At 33.2% G+C, this 24,901-nt stretch overlaps 1 protein-coding gene across 2 annotated transcripts in view; it reads left to right on the top strand.

Moving 5' to 3' along the window:
• The window catches only part of ATP8B (ATPase phospholipid transporting 8B), a 46,740-nt gene extending 28,908 nt beyond the window's left edge, over window positions 1-17,832 (top strand). For both annotated transcript variants that reach the window (XM_087408805.1, XM_087408806.1), the window contains 14 exons: window positions 895-1,417; window positions 8,151-8,209; window positions 8,356-8,568; window positions 8,781-8,986; window positions 9,066-9,221; window positions 9,402-10,044; window positions 10,633-10,803; window positions 11,371-12,112; window positions 12,207-12,399; window positions 13,455-13,606; window positions 13,670-14,022; window positions 14,259-14,484; window positions 14,582-14,817; window positions 15,446-17,832. In XM_087408805.1, the coding sequence (XP_087264931.1) occupies window positions 895-1,417; window positions 8,151-8,209; window positions 8,356-8,568; window positions 8,781-8,986; window positions 9,066-9,221; window positions 9,402-10,044; window positions 10,633-10,803; window positions 11,371-12,112; window positions 12,207-12,399; window positions 13,455-13,606; window positions 13,670-14,022; window positions 14,259-14,484; window positions 14,582-14,817; window positions 15,446-15,865 (4,293 nt within the window). In that variant the 3' untranslated portion in view covers window positions 15,866-17,832. The remainder of the gene's footprint in view (window positions 1-894; window positions 1,418-8,150; window positions 8,210-8,355; window positions 8,569-8,780; window positions 8,987-9,065; window positions 9,222-9,401; window positions 10,045-10,632; window positions 10,804-11,370; window positions 12,113-12,206; window positions 12,400-13,454; window positions 13,607-13,669; window positions 14,023-14,258; window positions 14,485-14,581; window positions 14,818-15,445) is intronic.
• The last annotated feature ends 7,069 nt before the right edge of the window (window positions 17,833-24,901 follow it).

Raw genomic sequence — 24,901 nt, 5'->3', positions numbered from 1 at the left:
AAAGTGAGCACTAGGTCACATAAGTTATATCGAAATTAAAAGTTATATGAAAATGGCGCTAGCTTCACCGAAATGTGTAATCAATATTTATGCTTATGAAGAGTAGATATATCGCAACAAGTTTCTTTTGGACTTGAGACGTACGCGTGCAAAATTATTATATCAATCTAAAATTATTCTTATTTTCATGTTATGAAGCAAACGTGTGTGTGTGTGTGTGTGTATATATATATATATATATATATATATATATATATATATATGCATTTATGTACATTATTCATGACTTAATTAGCTAAGGTTAATTGATTTAAATCGATTTAGATCCCTTTTATAAACAATTTTACACTTTACGCAATCCTCATAAAAATGCAATATCGTGAAATGACGTTGAAGTTTCGCGAGGCTTCTCAAAGTGGTCAATTTATTTTTAAGCATTAACAAACAAGATCTGCAGAAGCAGATAATAGCGCCTATTTTAATCCTATTTTATGCTTGGAAAATATTAAATTGAACAGTTACCAGTAGAGTCGCCTAGCCAATAACCTGACTATATAAATGGAATGTTTCATGAAATGCCACATCTATTCTTAGCACAAATTTTGAAGAATTTGCTAATTCTTTGGCTTTTTTAGCAATTCTAATAACAAAATAAAGTCTGCACATCCTTGCCACTAATCTTCGATTACACCTTTAGCTTGTATTTCTTTATACTTATTCGATGTTTTCTGACGCGCATCGCGATCAATGAGAATTCTTGCCCTCGTCCATGATCGTAAACAATAGAATGAAAAAGCGCATCTCTCGTACCAAACGGTGTGTCCTCGACCGATCGTTCCTACCCACCCTTGAACGTGAGTTAACGTAAGCGTTTACATGTCGCGCAACTAAAAGGTGAAGGACTATGACGGCGAGATCGAGTCGACGGATGCGACGACGCGTCGAGATACCGCGAGGACAACGACAGTGTCCAGGGGCAGCGAAGCAGATGGACAGCGCAGATACTCGATGCAGGAGGTCGAGGAAGACGATGATGGCGGTGGTAACAACCGCAGGAAACGAAAGAAGCGACGGAAAACGCAGCGGAACAAGCAGCAGTTGCAATTACAACAACCGCAGCTGGAGGTAACGACTAGCGGCGGTCTGCAGCGATCGCACGCGCTCGCTCTCGCTTCGTCGTCCGATGAGGTGGAAGCGGTGGGCGAGTGCTCGAAGAGAGACTCGTCTAGCAGCCTGGGCGGCGGCAGCCGGCACAACACCTTGCGCGAGTCTCTGCTGACGGTGTTGGGCAAGCTAGTGATTTGGAAGGGCACTAGATACCGCTCCGCTACCGCCGCGTCGTCCTCCTCGTCGGCGCCACCGAATTCACCACCCGCCACCGAGTGCATTGGTCGTAGCACGTCCTTCTTCTCCAGTGGTGAGTTCCCACGAACGAGATCATCGGATAGTTTTCTATAGGAGTTGCACTGTTGGCTTGAGTCAAGGTTCCAGACGTTGCGATATGCACTTATAGTTGAACCTGTCAAGGCAGATTTTTTTAATCACTCACGATACGATTGTCGATATGACAATTTTTTTTACTCAGCGATACTAAATGCTCAGCGATAACATTTTATGATATTTAATAAAGAATACAAATAAATTGATATAGTATTAAAACATAATACTATTATGTATCTTATTTTGTGTTATGGGAAGAATAAACGCGAGCTTCCTTGACATAGTCATGATTTGACATCGATCGTGCGCATGTTCCATTTAACTAACATACCGCATTTATGTTTATGTCATTTTTTATTTTGACCGAAATCCATCGCAAACAATAATGAGTGCATACACAAACTATGGATACGGCGATCAATATTACTAATTTTAGGTGTAATGCAAATTTTAGCGACTTACATACTTTGTATGACTGACCAAGGCTCCGCACCTTGGACACTTGAATGACTTATTAAATTCCATAAATAAGCAAACGGAGTATCCAACACCCACGTAGTTTTCATGAACACGTGACGATGGTGCCTACTACGCAAGGATCGATTCGATCGTTTTTCATAGTAATGCCAATATTGGATTTCGCCACAATTCACATGACGAGCCAATTAATATTAAAAGTTTATCCAGTTATGTGGAACTACACATACACACTCAATATGTACACACACACGCGCGTGCGTGCGTGCGTGCGTACGTGCGTGTGGTGTGTGTTCAGGGTGTCCCATTTTTAATGACGATCTCAAATTTCTCTTGATTAGTGCATTTTAGAAAAAAAATATTTCAGACAAAAGTTTTATGACTTCGAGGAGGACATAAGATAGTATTATGAGTTTATCCTTGGGTGGCGATGCCAAGGTTAGGTCAAGGTCATATCGATTTTTTTTTATGGAACACTCTTGATTCCAGAATCTAATAGCTGTTCAGAACTTCTCAAAACGCTATAAGAAAATATTTTTTATTAAGTACTTTTTGAATTATGATGCTTGAAAATACTGCACCTCTGTGAAGAGCTGGTCCCACTTTCTCCAAAAATTGAAAAAATAAGTAGAGTTCTGGTTACCTCCCAAGAGTTCTAGAGTTCTCTATCAATTTTAAAAATAATTCCATCTATTAAAGGGGTGAAAACACCATTTGAAGTATCGGAAGACAACTTCATGATTCCGAAATTTTGAAGGGCTATAATTTCTTAACGGTTTATTTTAGCACTTTTATCCATATAGGACAATCGATAGAATTCTTGGGGGAGGGGGGGCAGAATTCTAAAGAAAGTACTGGATTTCCGAAAAAAATTTTTGACCTGTGTGAACTTGGAAAAATTTTAAAAGTTGAAACTTCAAAGCCCTAAAACTTTTTAGATATCGGTTTCAACGCATTGATTATTAAGGATAATCATTAGAATTCTTGGGAGGGGGGGCGCAATCAGAACTCTAAAGAAAATATCGGATTTCCGAAAAAAAATGTTGATCTGTGTGAACTTGGAAAAATTTCAACTTTTGACTTTTTCAAGGCGCTATAACTTTTTTATTTGCGATCTCAGCTGTTTTATTATTAAGGATAATGATTAGAACTTTTTGGAGGGCTCCCCAATCAGAATTTATAACAGAATGCCGGAAATCTAAAAAAAAATTTTTTTTTAAAGTTAATTTTTTTGAAATTTTGGTCCGGAAATCCGGTATTTTCTTGAGAGTTCTGTTTGCCCAAAGAGTTTTATTGATTGTCCTATATGAATGAAAGTGCTAAAATGAATCGTTAAGAAATTATAGCCCTTCAAAGTTTCGTGAAGTTGGTCTCTCCCCCCTCCTCTCCCCCATACTTCAAATGATGTTTTCACTCCTTAATCGACGGAACTATTTCGAAAATTGATAGAGAACTCTAAAACTCTTGGCGGGGGCAACTAGAACTCTACTTATTTTTTCAATTTTTGAAAAAAATGGGACCAGCTTCACAAGAGGTCAGTACTGCCAGCATTAGCATTAGGTACGCGAGGTGTTTGAGCGACGGCTAAAACCTCTTGAATGTTGTTCAGGATCATATCCTGGATAACATTTGTTGAGATCAAGGTCATTGGAGATTTCTCTTATTTTCATTTTTTCACTAAAAATTCATTTTTATATAAAAATTAAAATAAGAGAAACAATCTCCAAAGACCTTGATCTTAACGAATGTTGTCCAGGATAATCCTGAACAAAATTCAAGATATTTTAGGCGTCGGTCGGACCTTGCGTAATGCTAATGCCGACGATAACATTCAAACATAACTCAAAAAGTACTTAATGAAAAAATATTTTTTTATAGCGTTTTGGAAAGTTCTCGAGCTATTATTAGATTCTGGAATAAAAAATAGGGTTCCATTTTAAAAAATCGATGTAACTGACCTAACCTTGGCAACGCCACCCAAGGTCAAACTAATAAGATCAGTAAATAGATCTTTTTGAACCCTACGACTTTTATCTGAAATATTTTTCGGTAAAACTTATATTTTTTGAGATATTCAAATGTCCCAATCTTTTTGGGACACCCTGTGTGTATACAGGATATTCGAAAATTCAACTAACAACGCTCGTGGGCAGGTAGAGCAAACTAAACTGAGTCGAAAACTCCTGTACCATTTTGCAATTTTCCCAATAGTTAACAAGATATTATTTACTAAATATCGCTGAATATTGATTTTCACAAGTTTGCTGTAGAGTTGAAAAACCGGAAAAAATCAAGGAAATTGAAATTGGTCATGGGAACCGGTCACAGAAAAATGTATTATAAAAAATCTGGAATTTCTAAATTTGCTCACTCAATTTCCTGAAATTACTCCAAATAATTGTTATGTCCAAATTATATGTCCAAATAATTTTTTAAATATTATATCTGACATTTATAGTCAAATATGTTTAAAACTTGTGCACTTTAAATGATTTTAATAAAATAATTAAAATTTATATTTTATTTAGTATTTTTATTTGATCCTTCTTTTTCATCATAATTGTATACTTTTTTCCAAAACTAATTTATTTTTTACTGGCTTGAATTTGTACCTAAAAATGTACTATGTTACTAAGTGTTTTTTCCGTTGTTTTTAATATTATAGACTAGCTTTCCTACAATTCTTAATCTAAATGTAAAAGTTTATATATTTTACATTACTCATGGAAAATTTTCCATTTTCGTCTGGAAAAGGAATTTTTTAATTCATTTTCTGTGGCAATCCTGTCTCAATAATTTTTTACTCAAATACTATCTAAAAAAGCGAAAGCAAATATTGTTTTTTTTTTCATAGAGCTCTGAAAATTTTTTCAGAAGTTTTTAATAATTAACTTAACTATTACTATATATGGAAATTTCAAAATGATAGAAGATTTTTCGACTCAATTTAGTCCGCTCTACTTGCCCACGAACGTTGTCAGTTAAATTTCCGAATATCCTGTATATATATATATATATATATATATATATATATACACACACATGGTGTTTCCTTTAACTTGATCATTTAAAATATCTCCGTTTTTAATGAAACGGGAAAATACTACAAAGAAAAGTTGTTCGATTGGAAGGGACACATATTATGACGAGAAAAAAATTTTTCTCAGGGTTATAGTTTTTGAAAGTGGTTATAGTTTTCCAAAGTCATCTATTTTTTTTATATGGAATAGCATATTTTTAATGTAGTACAATTCATAAAAAATCAAATTCAATCATATATCATATGTTGTCCTTCAGATGACTTTGGACATAAAAGAATCACATTCATATGGGAAAAAGAAGAATTAATATATTAATATATAAGTGAAGATATTATATTATAATATTTATTTGATTTATTTATTTTAGTTCAAAAGATGTTCGAAATGATTGCCATTAGCTTCCATATATTTTCGAATGCGATAAATAAATGATTGTTTCGCATTTTCAATGATTTCCGTGTGATTCTGATTTATGTCGATACATGATGATGTGTTCCTTCCACTCTTTTTCCTATAGTATTTTCTCATATCATCAAAAAACAACAGAGATATTTTAAATGATCAAGATAGAGGAAACATCTCTGCATATATATATATAAGGGTGTTACACCACACACACACACACACACACACACACACACACACACACACACACACACACACACACACACACACACATACTACACACACACACACACACACAGAGTGTTTATATACCCAAAATTCGCGCATTTGAAGTACAGGACATTATATTTTATGTTAAAACAAACAACTTTTTCCATTTGCAAAATTACAATAAATAATTTTTGCGCTTATTTGTTAACACATATATAAAACAAGTGAATGTAAAGTAATACATTTAATTATATGACTGATTAGCGAAAAGCTGATTAGTGAAAATATCTATTTCACGACTGTGAAATTGTTATTTTTATTATTCTTGTATATGTGCGAAACATAGAAAATAATAGATAATTAAAATAATTTTGTTGTTTGTCTAATTGCTGTGTAAAAAAAACGTTTTTCTTCTTTAGTATCTTATTATTTATCTTCCTTAGTATTTAATTGTTTATTGCAACATCCCGTATTATTAGAACACGACTTGAAAATGACAGGCATTATACATATAATAGTCTACCATATAATCTAATAAGAATCATTGATTACATTCTTGCACACACATACACACACGCGCGCGCGCGTGCGCGCGTATATGTGTGTGTTTATATGCATGTGTGTGTGCGCGCGTGCGTATATAATATACACACACGTATATATACACGTAAAAAATTATTGAAGACCAATTTTCGGCAATTTTTAGCAATTAATATCTTATTAACTATTGCTAAAATCGTAAATATGGCAGAAGACTTTTCTTCTCAGTTTAGTCCATTCTGCCCCCCTGCGAAAGATTTATCATTATTTTCCAAACACCTTGTATATAAGGTCAACCGATGTGACGAAAAAACGCAAAGTTGGAATTCAACAACGTTCTATTTTCCTAATTTTTATTTTTGTATTTAATTCTTATACGAATAATTATTTGAAAGCTTTTATTATTAATAAGAAAATGTTAGTAACCGAAATTATTTCTTGTTTATGTATAAAAATAAATTTTCTAACCTCAATCATATAGTACCCCATATAGCAGGATAGTATGTGACAGTCTAAAGTCTAAAGATTGCGACAATGACGAGATTTTATTAAGATATAAATGAGATCTATTGTAAGGAATGAATAAAAAAAACATTAATAATAATTACAAAATGCAAACGGTATTCATTTTTATTATTAAAATATATTTAATCAATAAAAATGAACATGTCTTTTTAACATTTAATGTATTTTTTCGTTCATTATATATAGATAAGCAAAAATATAGGAAAATTCTTATCACAAATAAAACTTTCTTTTCCTTCGGAATACAGTTTCGCGGCAAGATCTGTAAAATAATTAAATATTTACTACCAAACCTTATAATACACCAAAATTATTTATTTTATATAAGATAACATTGAAAGATAAGGAAATATCACAAGAAAATATGTTTAAGGTTTTCTTATTTATAATTAATTATTTAAAATTGTTACAAATCATTAACATGAAATTTAATATTCATTGGATAATGAAAACAGATTATGAATATTATTGTTGTACAAATATAGTACTAATTATCCAAAATATAATATTTAAATTGTACTGACATAAAACACAGGCCTATAAAAAAAAGTACCCTGTACTGGGGTGGAAACTCAGCTATTCTTATGTATTTTGAATCGCCGAATACGAATCTGACATCAAAATAGGAGCATTCAGGGTAAATTTTCAATCTAGAGCGAAAAAATGATCCATTTTTCCCATTTTTGACCTATTTTTTTGCTCTAGCAAATTTAAAAATTTACCCTGGATGTCCCTATTTTTATGTCAGATTCGTACTCAGCGACTCAAAATATATAAGAATAGCTGGGTCTCCATCCCAGCACATGATACTTTTTTTTGTAGGCTTGTATTATTAACAAACGCACAATCATTAGTATTTCAACGTATCGCATTCGTTATAACGGGCAAGCCATTACTTAGCGCAATCGCGCGCGAAGCATCATGATTTCCTCGATACTTATCGTCACAATTATGCCATACATTGAATTGACAGTTGTAATTGTGATGTTCAATTAAAAAAGTGCATATATAATGCTATTAAATGTACTGTAATCTTGACAAAACATTAATTTAGAATAATAGTAATCTTAAAGAATATCATATTTAAAATAGCTCCATCTGAAAAAGAATTGACTTTGAATAGATATCTGCAAACTTCGATAACCTAACTTTTTTTACAACGCTGTACGGATTTGATAATTATTATATTAAAAAATTTTTATATTTAGGAAAACTTGTGTCAATTTAAAGTAAAATTACCGTTGAACATAGAATAATATAAAAAGTCTTTTTGAATTTTAATACATAAAACTAATCATCGTCGCAATTATCCCACTATCACAGTTACCCTGGTTGACCCTATATATAGTGCGCGCGTGCGTGCGTGCGTGCGTGCGTGCGCGCGTGCGTGCGCGTGTGTGTGTGTGTGTGTGTGTGTGTGTGTGTGTGCGCATGCGTGTGTATACTACATAGATACCAATATACAGAGATACACAATAAATGTTTCACACATTTATTGTATCATTTTTACAGAAACAGAGAGGCGAATTCGCGCCAATAATCGCGAGTACAACTCACAATTTAATTATGCGGTAAGACAAAACCCATCTTCTTACTTTAAGTGTTATTAAATTTGAAATTTAAATTTAAAAATTGTGTTAAGGAATGATATATTGTTAGAAATTTAATATACAACGTATTTCTATTGATATATAAACGTATTTCTATCGATTTGCAGAATAATTACATCAAAACGTCCAAGTATTCGGTTCTGACGTTCCTACCATTGAATTTGTTCGAGCAATTTCAGCGGCTCGCTAACTTTTACTTCCTATGCCTGTTGGTGCTCCAAATGATCCCCGCCATATCTTCTTTAACCCCTATCACTACAGCCATACCGCTTATAGGGGTACTCACGCTCACTGCCGTTAAAGATGCCTATGACGACTTTGTAAGTATCCTATGATCAATGATCTTATTTTTTCCTACATTAATAAAAAATACAAATATACTATATTAAACTAAATATATAAACTTGAATGTTTTTTAAAAAAATATTTAAATAAAATAGATTTTATAATATATACATATATAAAATAGAGATTTTATATAGAAAGCAGAATGTGATCCGCGAAAAAATTAATAATACAATGTAACTTTCAGCAACGGCACAGCAACGACTCTCAAGTAAATAATAGAAAATCCCGAACATTGCGGGGTACTAATCTTCGTGAGGAAAAATGGTCGCAGGTTCAAGTGGGCGACGTAATCAGAATGGAGAACGATCAGTTTGTCGCAGCGGATGTTCTACTGCTAACGACGAGCGAGCCGAATGGCCTTTGTTACATCGAAACAGCAGAATTGGACGGGTACTTTTTTATATTATAAAAATTATTCAATTACGCGCTTTAACCGAATCTGTGAATGCAATCTATAAAATTTGTGTAGGGAGACGAATTTAAAGTGTCGTCAATGCTTGCCTGAAACTGCCGAGATGATGGATAATCACGAATTAATCGGCCAATTCGATGGAGAGATCGTTTGCGAAACCCCCAATAATTTATTAAATAAATTCGATGGAATACTAACATGGAGAGGAAAAAAGTAAGATTAATATTATAAATAAAGCAGAACGAGAGCCAGATAAAAACAAAATATTTTAATGCTACAGCTTCTTAGAGAAGCTAAAAATATGTGATTCTCGCTTTGCTGCGTTAAATTTACTTAATCACTAGTTAGCAGCAATATCGACGTTACATCATAATATTTCGCAACTAATTGCAGGTACTCATTGGATAACGACAAGATTATTTTACGGGGCTGCGTACTTAGGAATACGCAGTGGTGCTATGGCATGGTGATCTTTGCGGGCAAGGATACCAAACTGATGCAAAACTCAGGGAAGACCAAATTTAAGAGGACCTCTATAGATAGATTGCTGAATCTTCTTATCATCGGGATAGTGTTTTTTTTACTTTCCTTATGTATGTTCTGTATGGTCGGCTGTGGTATTTGGGAAAGCCTTGTAGGTCGTTATTTCCAGGCGTACCTACCATGGGACTCGTTAGTGCCGAACGAGCCGATTACTGGTGCCACAGTGATTGCCCTACTCGTGTTCTTTTCGTACTCTATTGTATTGAACACGGTAGTACCAATCAGTTTATATGTGAGTGTCGAAGTTATTCGATTTGTTCAGTCATTTTTAATAAATTGGGACGAAGAAATGTACTATGCGCCCACAAAAACACACGCTAAAGCAAGGACTACTACGTTAAATGAGGAGTTAGGCCAAATAGAATACATATTCTCCGATAAAACCGGAACGTTGACGCAGAATATAATGACTTTCAACAAGTGTTCTGTGGCGGGCAAGTGTTACGGCGACGTCATTGATGAAGTTACCGGCGAGGTCATCGATTTGAGCGAGGTGAGTCGTTCTTTCATTGATGCAAAGATTCCTGACTCGATGCTGGTGACAGGGTATGTGCTACAACATAAATTTTCACGTTATTAACAAAGTTGTATATATATTTAAAATAAGATAAATACGTTATCCGTATTATATTAGCTGTGCTTTTAATGCTGCGTGAAAAAAATATAATATTCTTATGCTTCCGCTGAAAATTCTTTGTTATTGTATGGTGGGGTTATGCATTTTTACATTTTATATGTTATTTTTTTTTTATTACAATCTGTACTCTATTTTATTATGAATTAAAGCTGATAAACAGTGTTCAAGTAAAAAGCTATAGAAACATCTGTTTTTTCCTTCTTGCCATCGTTTAGTAAAACATATTAAAAACTTGTTTACATTAAAATGCAATTATCATTAAAAATATCCTTATATCCATGCGTGATTTGTTGAATATTCCTGAATGTTTATAGTAACGTGATTCCTTTTTTAATCATACATGATAATTCTCTTTAGTTACATATAAATATGATTTCGATTTGTGATCGTATCTTTGCAAGAAACTTCATACACATCACTTTAGCATGTGTGTGCTGCATGTAGACGGACAGAGCTGTTCCAACGGCGACGATGCAGTGGAAGAGCGGGCAGGAATTTGTACGTCCAGTTTACACACCATTAAGTGGTCCGAATGTAAGACTTCTGGAACAAGCAGACAGGGTGTCTAGTACAACACCAGAACCCGGCATCAACGGCAGTCCACACAAGTCTTCAGTACGCATGCTGATAATTAGCACCTTTTGTCACCAATTTGTACACGCTATCGCTTTTATTTGTATATCCTGTTGTTCGAATCGTATATATCATATTCATTATTATCTGTTTAGCGTTGTAACTTATCACATATAATGTCATAAGTAATAGAAGCATTTCTGTTATCTTTATTACGCTCAATAAATGTATTCGTAGTGTTTATGCTTGTTAGAACTTTATACTATGCTATAAACTATAAATAAATAAGCTACACTTATTTCTTATATCATACAAATATTAAGCCTAATTTCTTTCATAACTAATTTTCTTATAATGTATATACTTTGACAAAGTTACAACTACTAGTATATAATCCAATTCTTCCATCAAATCTATTTTTATGGAAACAAGGTACATTACTCAGATAATCTAGCTTTCCGTTTAGCTTTCTTACCTTTCTTTTTTAATAACAGCGGATTTCTCGATCTCTGCAAATTAATAAGAATAATAAGATTAATTTTCTTCCACATTAACGTGATATGCCAACAAAGTGCGAAGTTTCTGAAAAATCATCGTACATTTTTACAGACAATGCCACCTTTGGATTTCTCGTTTAACAAGGATTACGAACCAGATTTCAAATTCTACGATCCCGCGCTGCTCGAAGCCGTGAGACGGGAAAATCAAGACGTCCACAGTTTTTTCAGACTGCTAGCACTTTGCCATACTGTTATGCCGGAAGAAAAACATGGCAAGATTGAATACCAAGCACAATCGCCTGATGAGGCTGCCTTAGTATCTGCAGCTAGAAACTTCGGTTTTGTTTTCAAAGAGAGATCGCCCAACAGTATAACGATTGAAGTAATGGGAAAGAAAGAGATATATGAACTTCTCTGTATTCTGGATTTCAATAATGTGCGAAAGAGGATGTCTGTAATTTTAAGAAAAGATGGACAGCTCCGATTGTACTGCAAAGGAGCAGATAACGTTATTTATGAGCGATTGAAAAAGGATAGTGAAGAGATAATGGCAAAAACATTGGATCATCTAAATAAATTCGCAAGTGAAGGCTTAAGAACACTGTGCCTTTCTGTAAGGGATTTAGACGAAAGTTTTTTCAATAATTGGAAGCAACGACATCAGGAAGCGGCGTTAAGTCAAGAGCGTAGAGACGATAAGCTGGATGCGATTTACGAAGAAATAGAGAAAGATATGTCGTTATTGGGTGCTACTGCCATCGAAGATAAATTACAAGACGGTGTACCTCAGACCATCGCCAATCTGAGCCTCGCTGGTATCAAACTTTGGGTGTTAACTGGTGACAAACAAGGCAAGTTTAAAAAGTATATAAATATGATAAGGACGAAAAAGCTTGTTCGTATTTGTAGAATAATATTTTCACGTCAAACTTTTTACTCGTACAGAAACAGCTATCAACATTGGATACTCATGCCAGTTGTTGACGGATGATCTCACGGATGTCTTTGTGGTAGACGGCACAACTTACGATAGCGTGGAGTCACAATTAATGCGATATTTGGATACCATTAAGATGGCCTCGACCCAACAGAAACGGCCAACTCTCTCCATTGTCACATTCAGGTGGGACAAGGAAAGGTCAGGCACATGAAAGAGACGGAGTACAATCTATCAATTTCTTCTATTGCTGATTCTAATTAACGCATTCTTAAGAAAGGAAAGGAAAATTATTTCTCACACTGAATGTGGCACTATGTTTCATGTAATGCTTTCTATGTCTATACATATAGTCTTGCCTAAAAACGTATCATATTAAAGAGAACTCGTACGCTTTATATTCAAGCTAGCGAATCTCGCAACGCAGTTCAAATTAAAATTATTTTATAAGAATGGAAAAACGTTTTTACATAGAGTATAGAGGTATTTCGGATGATACAAGGATGCAACAATTGTATTTTGCTAGTAGCTTGATTCTTCGTACGTGTATTGGTTTATACATATCCCATTTTTTCTATTTATCCCTCGCGACATCCGACTTTGGAATAATGATCTGCATGCACATGATAGTACTTATACCTTCTGTATTTAAAAAGCATTACAAAAAAATTATTTTTCATTTTTTCCAATTATCTTCTTCTCAAAAATATCAATACCAGTTCTTTTTTTTTTATAAAATAAAACAACGTGGCTAGAGTGGTAGATTAGATCTGCCTTTTTAAATCACTTCAGATATTTTTCAGATATTTGCATATATTATATCTGAAATATTCTACGATTTAGTAATATAATATAATATTTAGTAATATTATAGTTATAGGTAACTGAGATTTACTATGATGCTTGATACTCACTCCTTCTCTTTCTGTATGCTTAATAATTAATCTTAGTGATAATATTAACACAATTGGTATGTTTGTGTCACGTTCTTGTATATAGTTATTAATACAATGCACTGTGTATTGTTTAGAATTAACGTGCATCATTTCTTAATGGCGAGAGAAGATAATTTCAAAATTTCCTGTCATTTCGTTAATGATCACGATTTATTATCTTCGGTTCAATTTTTGCTATAATTGTGTTTGTTATAATTGTGGACTAAATAAATTTTAGAGTTGAATTTATTACGTAAATACCGGGCGATCATTTATATGGGAAGCGATTCTTTTGCTTGAAAACATATTTTCTCTGCACAGCAGTGATACCGAATACAATCCTAGTAGGGACGAACAGGATGAACACGAGATGGAGCAGTCAACGGGATTTGCAGTAGTTATAAACGGACATTCTCTGGTTCACGCGTTACATCCACAGCTGGAACAGCTTTTTCTAGAAGTGTCCAGTCAATGTAAGTCAAAATTGATCACATCATGTTTAAAAACAATTATTCAACAGCTCGAATTTTTTGCAGGTAAAGCTGTAATATGTTGTCGGGTGACGCCATTGCAAAAGGCGATGGTCGTTGAGTTAATTAAAAAAAATAAATTTGCGGTGACACTCGCAATTGGCGATGGCGCCAACGACGTTTCGATGATAAAGACGGCTCATATTGGTGTTGGTATCAGCGGGCAGGAAGGATTGCAGGCGGTGTTAGCCTCTGACTATTCGATAGGACAATTTAGATTTTTAGAGAGGCTACTTCTGGTCCATGGTAGATGGTCGTACTATAGAATGAGTAAATTCCTTAGGTATTTTTTTTACAAGAACTTCGCGTTCACTCTTTGCCATATCTGGTTTGCTTTCTTCTGCGGATTCAGCGCACAGGTAAGTTCTTCAAAAACTTCACGTTGCCGTATTATATTAATATGAAAATAATAAAAATATGATGTTTCGAAGGCGAATATTATTCATAATTTTCCTTTGTAAGAGCTTGCTCCAAAGTTGAAATTTTGAATGTGTATTTAATTATTCTTCTGATATATTGTAAAAAATAGCATAAAGTAAATTGCACTGCACAATTAAAGTTGCAATTATTATCTTCCACATTTGTTTTCTTACAGACTGTATTTGATCCCATGTACATTTCCGTCTACAATTTATTTTATACCTCATTACCAGTCTTGGCGGTTGGTATTTTCGATCAGGATGTTAACGATAAGAATAGTCTAATGTATCCGAAATTATACGCACCAGGATTACAAAATTTGCTCTTCAACAAAAAGGAGTTTTGTTGGAGCGCTTTACATGGATTTTATGCTAGTTGTGTATTATTTTTAGTACCTTACGGTAAATATTTTATATCTATACTTATTAAAAGAATGTTAATGTCTATTCTTAAATTACAGCAGATTTACAAACACACATATCTTATGTATTTCAACAGGGACATACAAGGATGGGGTGTCACCCAAGGGTTATGTACTTTCTGATCACATGCTGCTGGGCAGTGTAGTAGCCACTATATTAGTTATAGTCGTGACTGTTCAAATAGCTCTCGACACATCATATTGGACAGTTTTCAATCACATTATGGTGTGGGGCTCGCTCATCTGGTATTTTATTTTAGATTACTTTTACAACTTCGTCATAGGAGGTAGTTATGTCGGCAGTCTTACGATGGTATGTATTATGACAAATTCTTATTCATATTCTTCGTTGCAAGTATTTGCAATACTTTTAATCATGGTGTTAGGGATAACATGATGTGCTCAGTTTGCAAGCATTTCTCTCTCTAAATCTCCGTCGTCTCTGCCTATGAATGTCGCGTAAGGGGAAAAGGCTGCCAACTGTGAAACGCTAAATGTGGAGCGATATTCATAATCCGTTTTTATTTTAAAACCGTCTTAAATAATGCCTTAAGATGCTAATACAGTCCTTGGATTGACTTATGATCTTAAAATTGTATTTAAGACAGTTCTAAATGTAAGAATCAACTATGAATACCGGCCTGTTTCACATGAAATTGGTACTGAATCTTTCCTTGTTTAATACACTTTATGTTTCTATAGAATGATTCTTACATTTAACACTGTCTTAAATACAATCTTAAGATGTCATAAGTCAATCCGAGGATTATATTAGCATCTTAAGACATTATTTAAGACAGTTTTAAAATAAAAACGGACTATGAATATCACTTAGCGTTTCACAGTTGGCAGCCTTTTCCCCTCACACAACATTCTTAGAGAGAGAGAGATGCTTGCAAACTGAGCACACCATGTTATCCCATTATAATTTATGTTTGCAGGCCATGTCAGAAGCGACCTTTTGGTTCACTACAGTGATATCCTGTATAATTCTGGTAATACCAGTACTATCATGGCGATTCTTCTTCATGGATGTTAGACCGACACTGTCCGATAGAGTCAGACTGAAGCAGAGACTGGCACAATTGCGTTCTCGTCAAAGTCAGGACATATTACGTACACCATCTACGAGACGTACACGGCGATCTTTACGCTCAGGCTACGCCTTCGCTCACCAAGAGGGTTTTGGCAGACTTATCACGTCTGGAAAAATTATGCGCAAATTGCCAAATGGTGCTGATTTTAAGTTTTCTATGCCGTTTACGAACAATGTTACGAAGCAGGTTAATGTTGCTACAACATCACCAAAGGACAACAGCGCATCTAGAAATTCACATACGTTGGACACGATTAATTTATAATATCTCGAATGTTTTAGTCAACTCAACGGACACTAAAGTGTAGATAATTAGTGAGGTTCTCTTAATTTACTTAGCTGAACATTGAGCCAAAATGAACTCGTCGAATTTATTGATTCTGGTGTATCCCATTGAAATCGTGTTTCTAATTATTGTTTCTTCTTTTTTGTGTTAATTAAGAGGTGCAAGTGTATTGTATGTAGTATTTGAGAAGATCTCGTGAAGCATTGATGTCTGTGATTATGTTATATTTAATTTAAACATTTATTTATTTAAGAAAAATGTTAATCAATTAGAAACTATTACGATTTATAACACATGCCTATAAACAACGATAATAATATTAAAACACAAATGTATGTAACTTTGTTAATACATTTAACGCAATGAATTCCAGTGGGATACATTGAGTTATACTATAATAGAAGTAGCATATGCTATTTACGTCTATACATCACTGTTAAGCATTTATAGATTTATTATGACTTAAATGTATTTACGTGTTCAATATTTTAAAAATCATATTTTTGCACTTTAGTCAAGTAAGTGCACGAAATATACATACTTGATTTAACATTTTGTTGACACAATGGTTATGTACGTAAATGATGTTTTATGATAATTATATACTTGTATAGAAAAATAGCTTATGCTACAATATAGACTACGATATGTTTTATGGAATTTCGTATTAATATTTTAAATTATGTGAAAATAATCTTTTATCATGTTGTGAATAATTTTTTATATTGTGTTTGATAAAAGTTGAAACATGATAATTACGCATCTTGATTCTATATATTAATATAAAACAATGTTAAAGCAAGTATTAATAGAAAATACAGAGAGAGCTATATGTTTTTTATTTCATATAAAATTATAATATTAATTTTCAATCAGTTTGAGCACATGATATGATTTATTATGGAGTACTAAGATATAAAATATTAATTTATAATTTACTACAGAAAGTTGAGATGATTATTTTGTATAATGTACATACTTTAGAAACCATTTTTTTCTTCAATTAAAAACTCTAAACTAATTGGTAAAGTATGTTCTCAGCATTTAATACTATTCGTAATCCTGTGGATATAAATCTCGGTCCATTTTATTAAAAATTATAACACGAAAATCAATAACGATGGAAGAAATAATTTACATTGTCAATAGCACTTGTACATATAATAGAAACATTGCATAGAGGTGTCAAAATCTTGTAATGTCCTATCTTGTATTATATATTATCCCAATATGAACATGATTATTGTAAAAACAAAATGCGTTTACACGATATGATACTAAGAATTATAGTTACATTGATAATTGCCTTTATAAAATATGAATATAACAAACGATTTAAAATATTGTATTATAACATTTTCTGTAAATATTTTAAAGAGATATATATTATATTAAATGTTAAGTATACACATTTTTTAAAAGAAAGTAATATATATATATATAGATAGATCGATTTAAAATAATATGAAAATAGTAGCTATATTGTATTACACTATCGCGGATGAAGTTTGCCTTGGACTGACTATTGAATACATATAATATATATTAAAGCGACAAAAAAACAGTAGTAAAACAATAGAGAATATGTATTTCTACTTTTAATATTACAATGAAATTTAGAGAGAAATAGTTTGTACGGAAAAGATATGTTTCACAAATTATAATTTGAACGGAAAATATTAGAATTTTATTTGCTTTCAAACATCGTGCCTAATCGTCAAACTACACAGTTTCTCGAGCTCCCGTGATATTTCGTTAGTTTAGATTTATATGATGTACACTTCGTTTTCTATGTTAATAACAAACAATTATAAAAAATTAGTGTATTAATTTAACTTGCTAGTTCCAGGCGCAGGCATTCAGTAGTTTATACTGTAGTCTCTTTTTTGTATCACATGATATGCTCATCCAAAGTTTACAATACAAAAGTTGATTTTTTCAAACCAGTTTCTGAAGTCTTTTTTTTGCTTATCATAAAATGTCGATTTTTTTTTGCAAATGTTACATTATTCAAGAAAATAAATTACCATTGATATATGAAATATTAGCATAATTACGCATTTTTCATTTGAATGCTAATTGATGAGTTTTATATAACATATCGATATATCCCATAGTATTTATTACAAAACAAATTTTTATTCTAAAGAAATTTTGTGTTTTTTAAATAAAGTTACTTACAATTAATAAGATATTACTAAATAACTCTTGCATACATGATAAAAATGAAATATTAATAATATAAAAATAATATAAAAATGAACTCTAAGCAAATATATAATTTGGAAGATATATTTATATAAATAAAAAAAAAGAATTGTATATTATTATATACTATATAATGTGGAATTGTATATTTCATTATTGAAACTATATTATACATCTTTTTTATGTATGAATTTCTTTATATATGGAAAGTACGTAAATTTATATAGTCACATAAATGTGCAGATGTAAAAATTACTTTTTTTTTTTGTTGAAAAAAACTAGTTTATATGCGCAAGCATCGCGTTATACCGGTTTTTCAGACCACCCGTACACTTCATTTAAAAATGAGAGAAGTGATTATTTTGAAAAATGTTTCAGACAATAATTGTTGGGGATCAAATAATGCTTTACATGTATGCGATTGACTTTGCGTGACATCATGAAGAAATTTTTTAAATGGGGACCATATCTTTTATTACATATTCTTGTAGCTATCAAGAAGTTTTTGACTGTTTAAAAAAAATCGGTTTTTATGAGACTTCAAAATTTCAGTACGGCTAGCATTAGCATTATCCAAGATGTATTGCGTGGAGGTCGCAGTCAGAGACTTTAATCAAGCACTCCGAAGAGGTGAAAATCCGACCATGAGATTTCCACGCAATGGAATACATCTTGGATAATGCTAATGCCGGTGATACTGAAATTTTGAAGTCTCATAATTCAGAAAAATCTCAATTAAAAAGAATTTGTAACTATAGCATTTCGAAAACGCCTTGAGATGAATTACAAGAATATGTAATAAAAGATATGGATCCCCTTTTAAAAAATTCAAATCGACCTCGACATGACCTTCATGGCGCCACTCAAGGTCAATCACCCATGTAATACATTGATTCCCAACAACTTTCATCTGAAATGTTTTTCAAAATAATCACTTCCCTCGTTTTTAAATTGGGTGCATAGATAAAATATTTGCAAAATTAAATATCAAAATTCTGAAATATTTTGTTATGTGTGCTATATCAGTATCAGAAATATTAAAAATTAAATAATTTCTATTTTAAAGAAGTTAAAAAGACTAAATTTTTTTGTTAACATCTAAATTATGTTGATTCATCACATGTAAAAAAGAGAAATGTATAGATTTTATTTGAAACTTTATAATTAATATTGATGTGCTTACTTAATGTAAGACGAATGAGAATTATAATACGTAATCATAAATTGATGCTTGCATAAACTGTTATAATACGTTATAAGTCAATGTTAAATCAAATTTGGAAACAAATCGTATTTGTCTGCTGCATGTCTCTATTATGTACTAAACATTAACACATACTATAGATTTGAGAAACATAATTTATAAAAATTTCATTAATTTGTATTTTTGTAGCAATTCGTGTTCTATTTTTCTGAATACTTCATTTGTACATGTTTTAAATATTCATTTGTACATGTTTTTTATAAAATATTTGACAATAATATGAACAAATATGATACAGATATGCATTATATTGTTATTATTAAACAATCAATCATATTTCAAAGTAAAGTGTATTTAAAAATATAATATTAATATTTTTTTCAGTAAATGTTGACAATAATGGAAACAACTCCGATGACCTTGACATATGTTGTCAAAGTCATGACCCTGAGTGACCTCCGACAGATTTTATTTGGCAGTCGCTTTTCGTTAAAAAGTTGTTAACAAAAAAAGTTTTAAAAATAACGTTTTATTTCTGCTATACATATATAGTCCCTGCTGCAAATTCCTATGGAGAATTTTCCTATGGGTTTGCCTAACCATAAGTACCCATGAGAAGAGGTTCCTATCTTGCTATAAATTCCCATGGGTTTTTTTATGGGTTCTTATAGAAGACTAAGAGGCTGCGCATAATGAAAGGAATAGGGAATAGGAGACAGAGAATAGGAATTTCAACCTATCAGAAACTATGTATTCCACAATACGTGATTTCTGATACGTAGTAGGTTGAAATTCTTCTCTGTTCTCTATTCCTTTCATTGTGCGCAACCCCTAAGATTCTGTAGGAACTTATATAGTGTAAACAATTGATGACAACAAAGAAAAATATCAGAGCGCTCCTCGTCTCTCCTCCGAGTTGGTAAATTTCCGTCCTGCCCACTGAGCCACACAGCTCTGACACTAATAGCTTCTCTGTTGTGCCTTTTGTGTATTTCCTCTAAATTTTTTACAATAGATACCTATAGAATTTACGCAGCATGTATATATAGAATAACATAGGAAATTTACAAGGTCTTCTACAAGATTTTACATAGGAATCTATGGCATCAGTCCATGAAAAGAGGCTCCTATAGGATTGCATGGGAAAAAGAATAATGTGCACGTTGATGCAATCGGACCTAAATGATAAATAGGATGTCTCGTATTTGGGACTATTTTCATGTGCGGATAAAGTAGATTAAACTGAATCGAAAAGTCCTGTATCATTTTGTAATTTTCACAATAGTTAATTTCTAAAAATTGCCAAATGAGCGGGTAAAATCGACAAGATATCGGCATAAGACAACTTTAAGATATTTTTCAGAGTTCTTTATGACATATTTTAAAGAGTTTTTTCAAAGAACTCTTAAGCCTATTCTACAATTCTGTGCTTTTGTTTTCAATTTTTTGCTTTTTGCTATTTTACATCTTTTTGCTTCTTATTCGATTTTTTGTTTTATATCGCCTGAGATAAGAGTTAACGAACTTCAAAAGAAACAAGAAATATAAATAATAAGAAATACAATTGTCGATAAAACGGTTCCAAAAGAATTAAAAGCAAAAGGTAAAAAACAAGAAACAAAAAGTACATTGTAAAATAGGCTTTAAAAATATCTTAAAGTTGTCATGTGTCGATTTTATTACATTCTGCTCATTGGGTAATAATTGCAAAAATTGCAAAATGATAGAGGATCTTCCGGTTCAGTTTAATATTTAATCCATTCTATCTGCACATAAAAATAGTTTCACATCCAAATATTTTGAGATACCCTGTATAGTCCCTATAATACATATTAGAGTGTGTACGCAAAATGCTATAACAGCCGATTGATGTAATTTCATGTGAAAATCTAAGATAATTTTTCCATATCTCCAAAATTAAAAGTCACGTGATAAACAAAGTATGTTTGATGATTCAAAAAAATCATAACAATATATTGGGTCATCTAAAAAGTATCCGCGGTTTTTTGTCACTAGATGTGTGTTGATGGTCATATATCTAGTGACAAAGTACCGCGGATACTTTTTAGATGACCCAATATATTTTCCTTATGGCAGTCAGGATGTTTTTTCACCCGACATGGAACGTATCTCATTTGTTATCATGGCTTCCAGTTTTTGAGAGTTACGAATTATTCTCTCAAGTTGATATAGGTACTCATAGAAATGCGGAAGAAATCTCATGGGAACTAAAAACCTATAGGATACTACATTTTAACGTACAGGAACATGTAAGTTTACATAAGAATTAGAATATAGGAGATATGCATACGTCATCCTATGATAGCCTAGGCCGGTATTCATAGGGTGCGTTCGGGAAGACGATATTTGAGCTATTTAGTGCTATAAACTGTTCGCGGAGCTGCACTAACAAACACGATTATGACGTCACTAATGGCGTGTTACATTACACTGCGCGCTATCAACGCTATTCCTTTCGAGATAGTGTATTGGTAGCGTTAGCATTTACAAATCCGTGAATGACCCTAGCACAGCGTTGGTAATGTTTAACATTCGTCAAAGTTAGATTAATGTTTGAGGAGATTCTGTTCTCCAAGTGGTACGAAATTTTTCTCTCTTAGAATTTCGTAAAGTAAACATACGTACGTAATGTGTGAATTTCAAATTTTATCATAATGAATGCAATCTCAATTTTAATATATGCTGATGGCTTGCCAGGTTAGAGTGAACGTAATTCTTGCTTGTGTATCTTTAACTTTTCAAAGTTTCTACGAAGTTCAACTTGTGTATTTGATTTCATTATAAATGTGAAAGTCAAAGGTATCTTGTTACTGGCAACTTTTAATTCCCGTGTACGGAAAAAAGTTATTATTGCGGTATAGCGTGGCAGGGTATTCCGCGCATGGTCCTTATTAGATGTAGATATGCTTCTTCTTCTGAAATCGACTACGGATGCACAAAGGTTCTTCCTTTTATCTGATTAATTTGCTCAGTATAACTATTAATGTTTTGATCTAGTTTACATTGTTCACTCTGGTCTAGCGGCAAACTATTATAGAGATTGCAATTCAAATTGCATTCTGTTATTCACTAGAGAAAATAAAAAATTTACATTACAAATACTTTACAAAATCTTACAAATTTTAACTATAGAGAAAAGTTTGGTTGGTGATTGAGAACAGAATTCCCTACATTAACTTAACTTCGACGAATATATTGGGTCATCTAAAAAGTATCCGCGGTTTTTTGTCACTAGATGTGTATTGATGGTCATATAAATATCTAGTGACAAAATACCGCGGATACTTTTTAGATGACCCAATATTTCTCTGGTTAAACGCTACCAACGCTATTCTAGGATCGTTCATGGAGCTTGCTAACGCTATCGCGTTATTGGCTCCAAGAATAATTGATAGTGTTTGCGTCCATAGCGCGAATACTGTCTCCGAACGCACCCATAGTCAAATCTTATATTCAAGACCGTCTTAAGTACGATCTTAAAAAGTCACGAATCAATCAGAGGACTGCATTAGCGGCATTAAGACATTACTTAAGACGATCTTGAAATAAGAATCGACTATGAATATCGACCCTAGAGGCATTTTTAGTTCCCATGGGGCACTTCTTTGTTTTACGTATGCCTACATGTTGCTATACGTCAAACTGGTATCCTATAGACCTTTTAGTTCTCATGATGCATCTGTCCACAATGGCTGCGTTCAGCGGATTCAACAGTTGAGTGAGCGCTCACTGTTATTAATGTATTCTTCCAGATCTAAAATGCTGATTGGATAATCTAAAAGAATACACCAATAACAGTGAGCGCTCACTCAACTATTGAGTCCGCTGAACGCAGCCATTCCTGTGGGTACCTCTATTACCCTATTTGCATTCCTATGAATGTCCTACGTATATCTGTGCATGCTGCGCAAATCCTATGGTAATTACACAAACTTCTACAGAATCTTATAGTCCTCTATAAATACCCATGAAAAAAACCATGGGAATTTGCAGCAGGAGTATTAAATACGATTTTATATTTTCCCCTGTTTTTACGCAAACTGATTCTCATCCCCTTCCTCCTTACTTGAGCACGACTTCCACGCGAAGCGACTTTCATCCCCCCTCTACTTGGGAGCGCATGACTTTCATGCGAAGCGACTTTCACCCCACCTTCTCTCCTGTTTAGAGGCGTACGATTTCCACGCGAAGTGACTCTCACCTCCCCTCCCTCTCTGCTTGGGGGCACACGACTTTCGTGAAGTGACTCTCACTCCACCTCCTCCGCTATAAAGGGGCGCAGAACTTCTATATAATTGTACCGTTGCACATGGATTTCGATTTTCCACGCGAAGCGATTTTCACCCTATCTCCGCTCTGTAAAGGGACGCACAACTTCTATAATTATATTGTTGTACATGGGTTACTTATTATAATTAAAATTTAAGTTGCACATTTAAATTGCCAACTTTTTTTTGTTAATGATTTGTTAACGAAGAGTGTCCACCAAGTAAAGTCTGTCTGTTACTCAAAAGGCTCCTGACTACTCAGCTAAGAACTCTGCGTTAACGGTGGCGACACAAAATCAGACGGCAGTCTAGCGAAGCCATACACAAGCCCATGTCCGTCCCGTCGCGAAAAGTGTCAATAGTATTATCATTCAGATCAATAGTAAAATCATTTGAACTAAAATTATACAGACTCAACGGCATTATCGAATGATTTTGCTACTTGAAGCGTTCAATAAGAAAATCAATCGAACAGTGGTAAAATATTTTATCATTGGATGTAGTCAAATAGGAATATCATTCGATTAATGGTATAATATTGGATCTAAAAAGTATCCGCGGTTTTTTGTCACTAGATGTGTGTTGATGGTCATATATCTAGTGACAAAGTACCGCGGATACTTTTTAGATGACCCAATATTTTGCCATTGGATTATTGTCAATAGAAATATCATTCGCATTGAAAGCTACTCACTTATACAATCCAAATGCTTTCAATGGAATTTTACCAATGATAATATTTTACTACTGAAGATTTTATCACTGACCAATGATAAAATTTTCAATAGTAAAATATTATCCCAGATAACCAAGCGTGCGATATTCCGCAATACCCGCACAAAATACCGCTACCGTACTGTACTGCCACGAGATGGCGGTGTACGGCGTAACTATATGGTTACGTTGTGGCTACTATGCCCGTGGCGCCGAGCATGTCTGAGCATCGGCGATGACTAACTAATGGCGAAAGACAATTGGCGGGAAATCATTAAGTTTGCAAATAAATATTACTCATTGATTCTGACTCATATGCTATAAGGCGATTTAATACAAACTCAAAATGATTATTTAGAACGTACAGATTACAAAAGTAGAGACGTGGTTGCGTGCGTATGACGGCTCGGTATCGCATCACTAGGTTAGAATACGAGAAATTAAGAAAATCTACAATATAAGCATTTATCTGACGCGAACAATTATCTAATGACATGAGCAATAACCGATGTCGATTTTGTAATGAACATAAAGGGATGATTAATCTCACCGAGCACTAACTTAAAATCTATTGCTGAGACTTACAAAAGATCCGCACGC

This window comes from Acromyrmex echinatior, chromosome 8 (assembly GCF_024713525.1).
Source record: "Acromyrmex echinatior isolate Ae372 chromosome 8, ASM2471352v2, whole genome shotgun sequence".
NCBI classification, from domain to species: Eukaryota; Metazoa; Arthropoda; class Insecta; order Hymenoptera; family Formicidae; genus Acromyrmex; species Acromyrmex echinatior.
The sequence above is the reverse complement of the archived record's forward strand: the minus strand, read 5'-3'. Positions and strand labels throughout refer to the sequence as shown.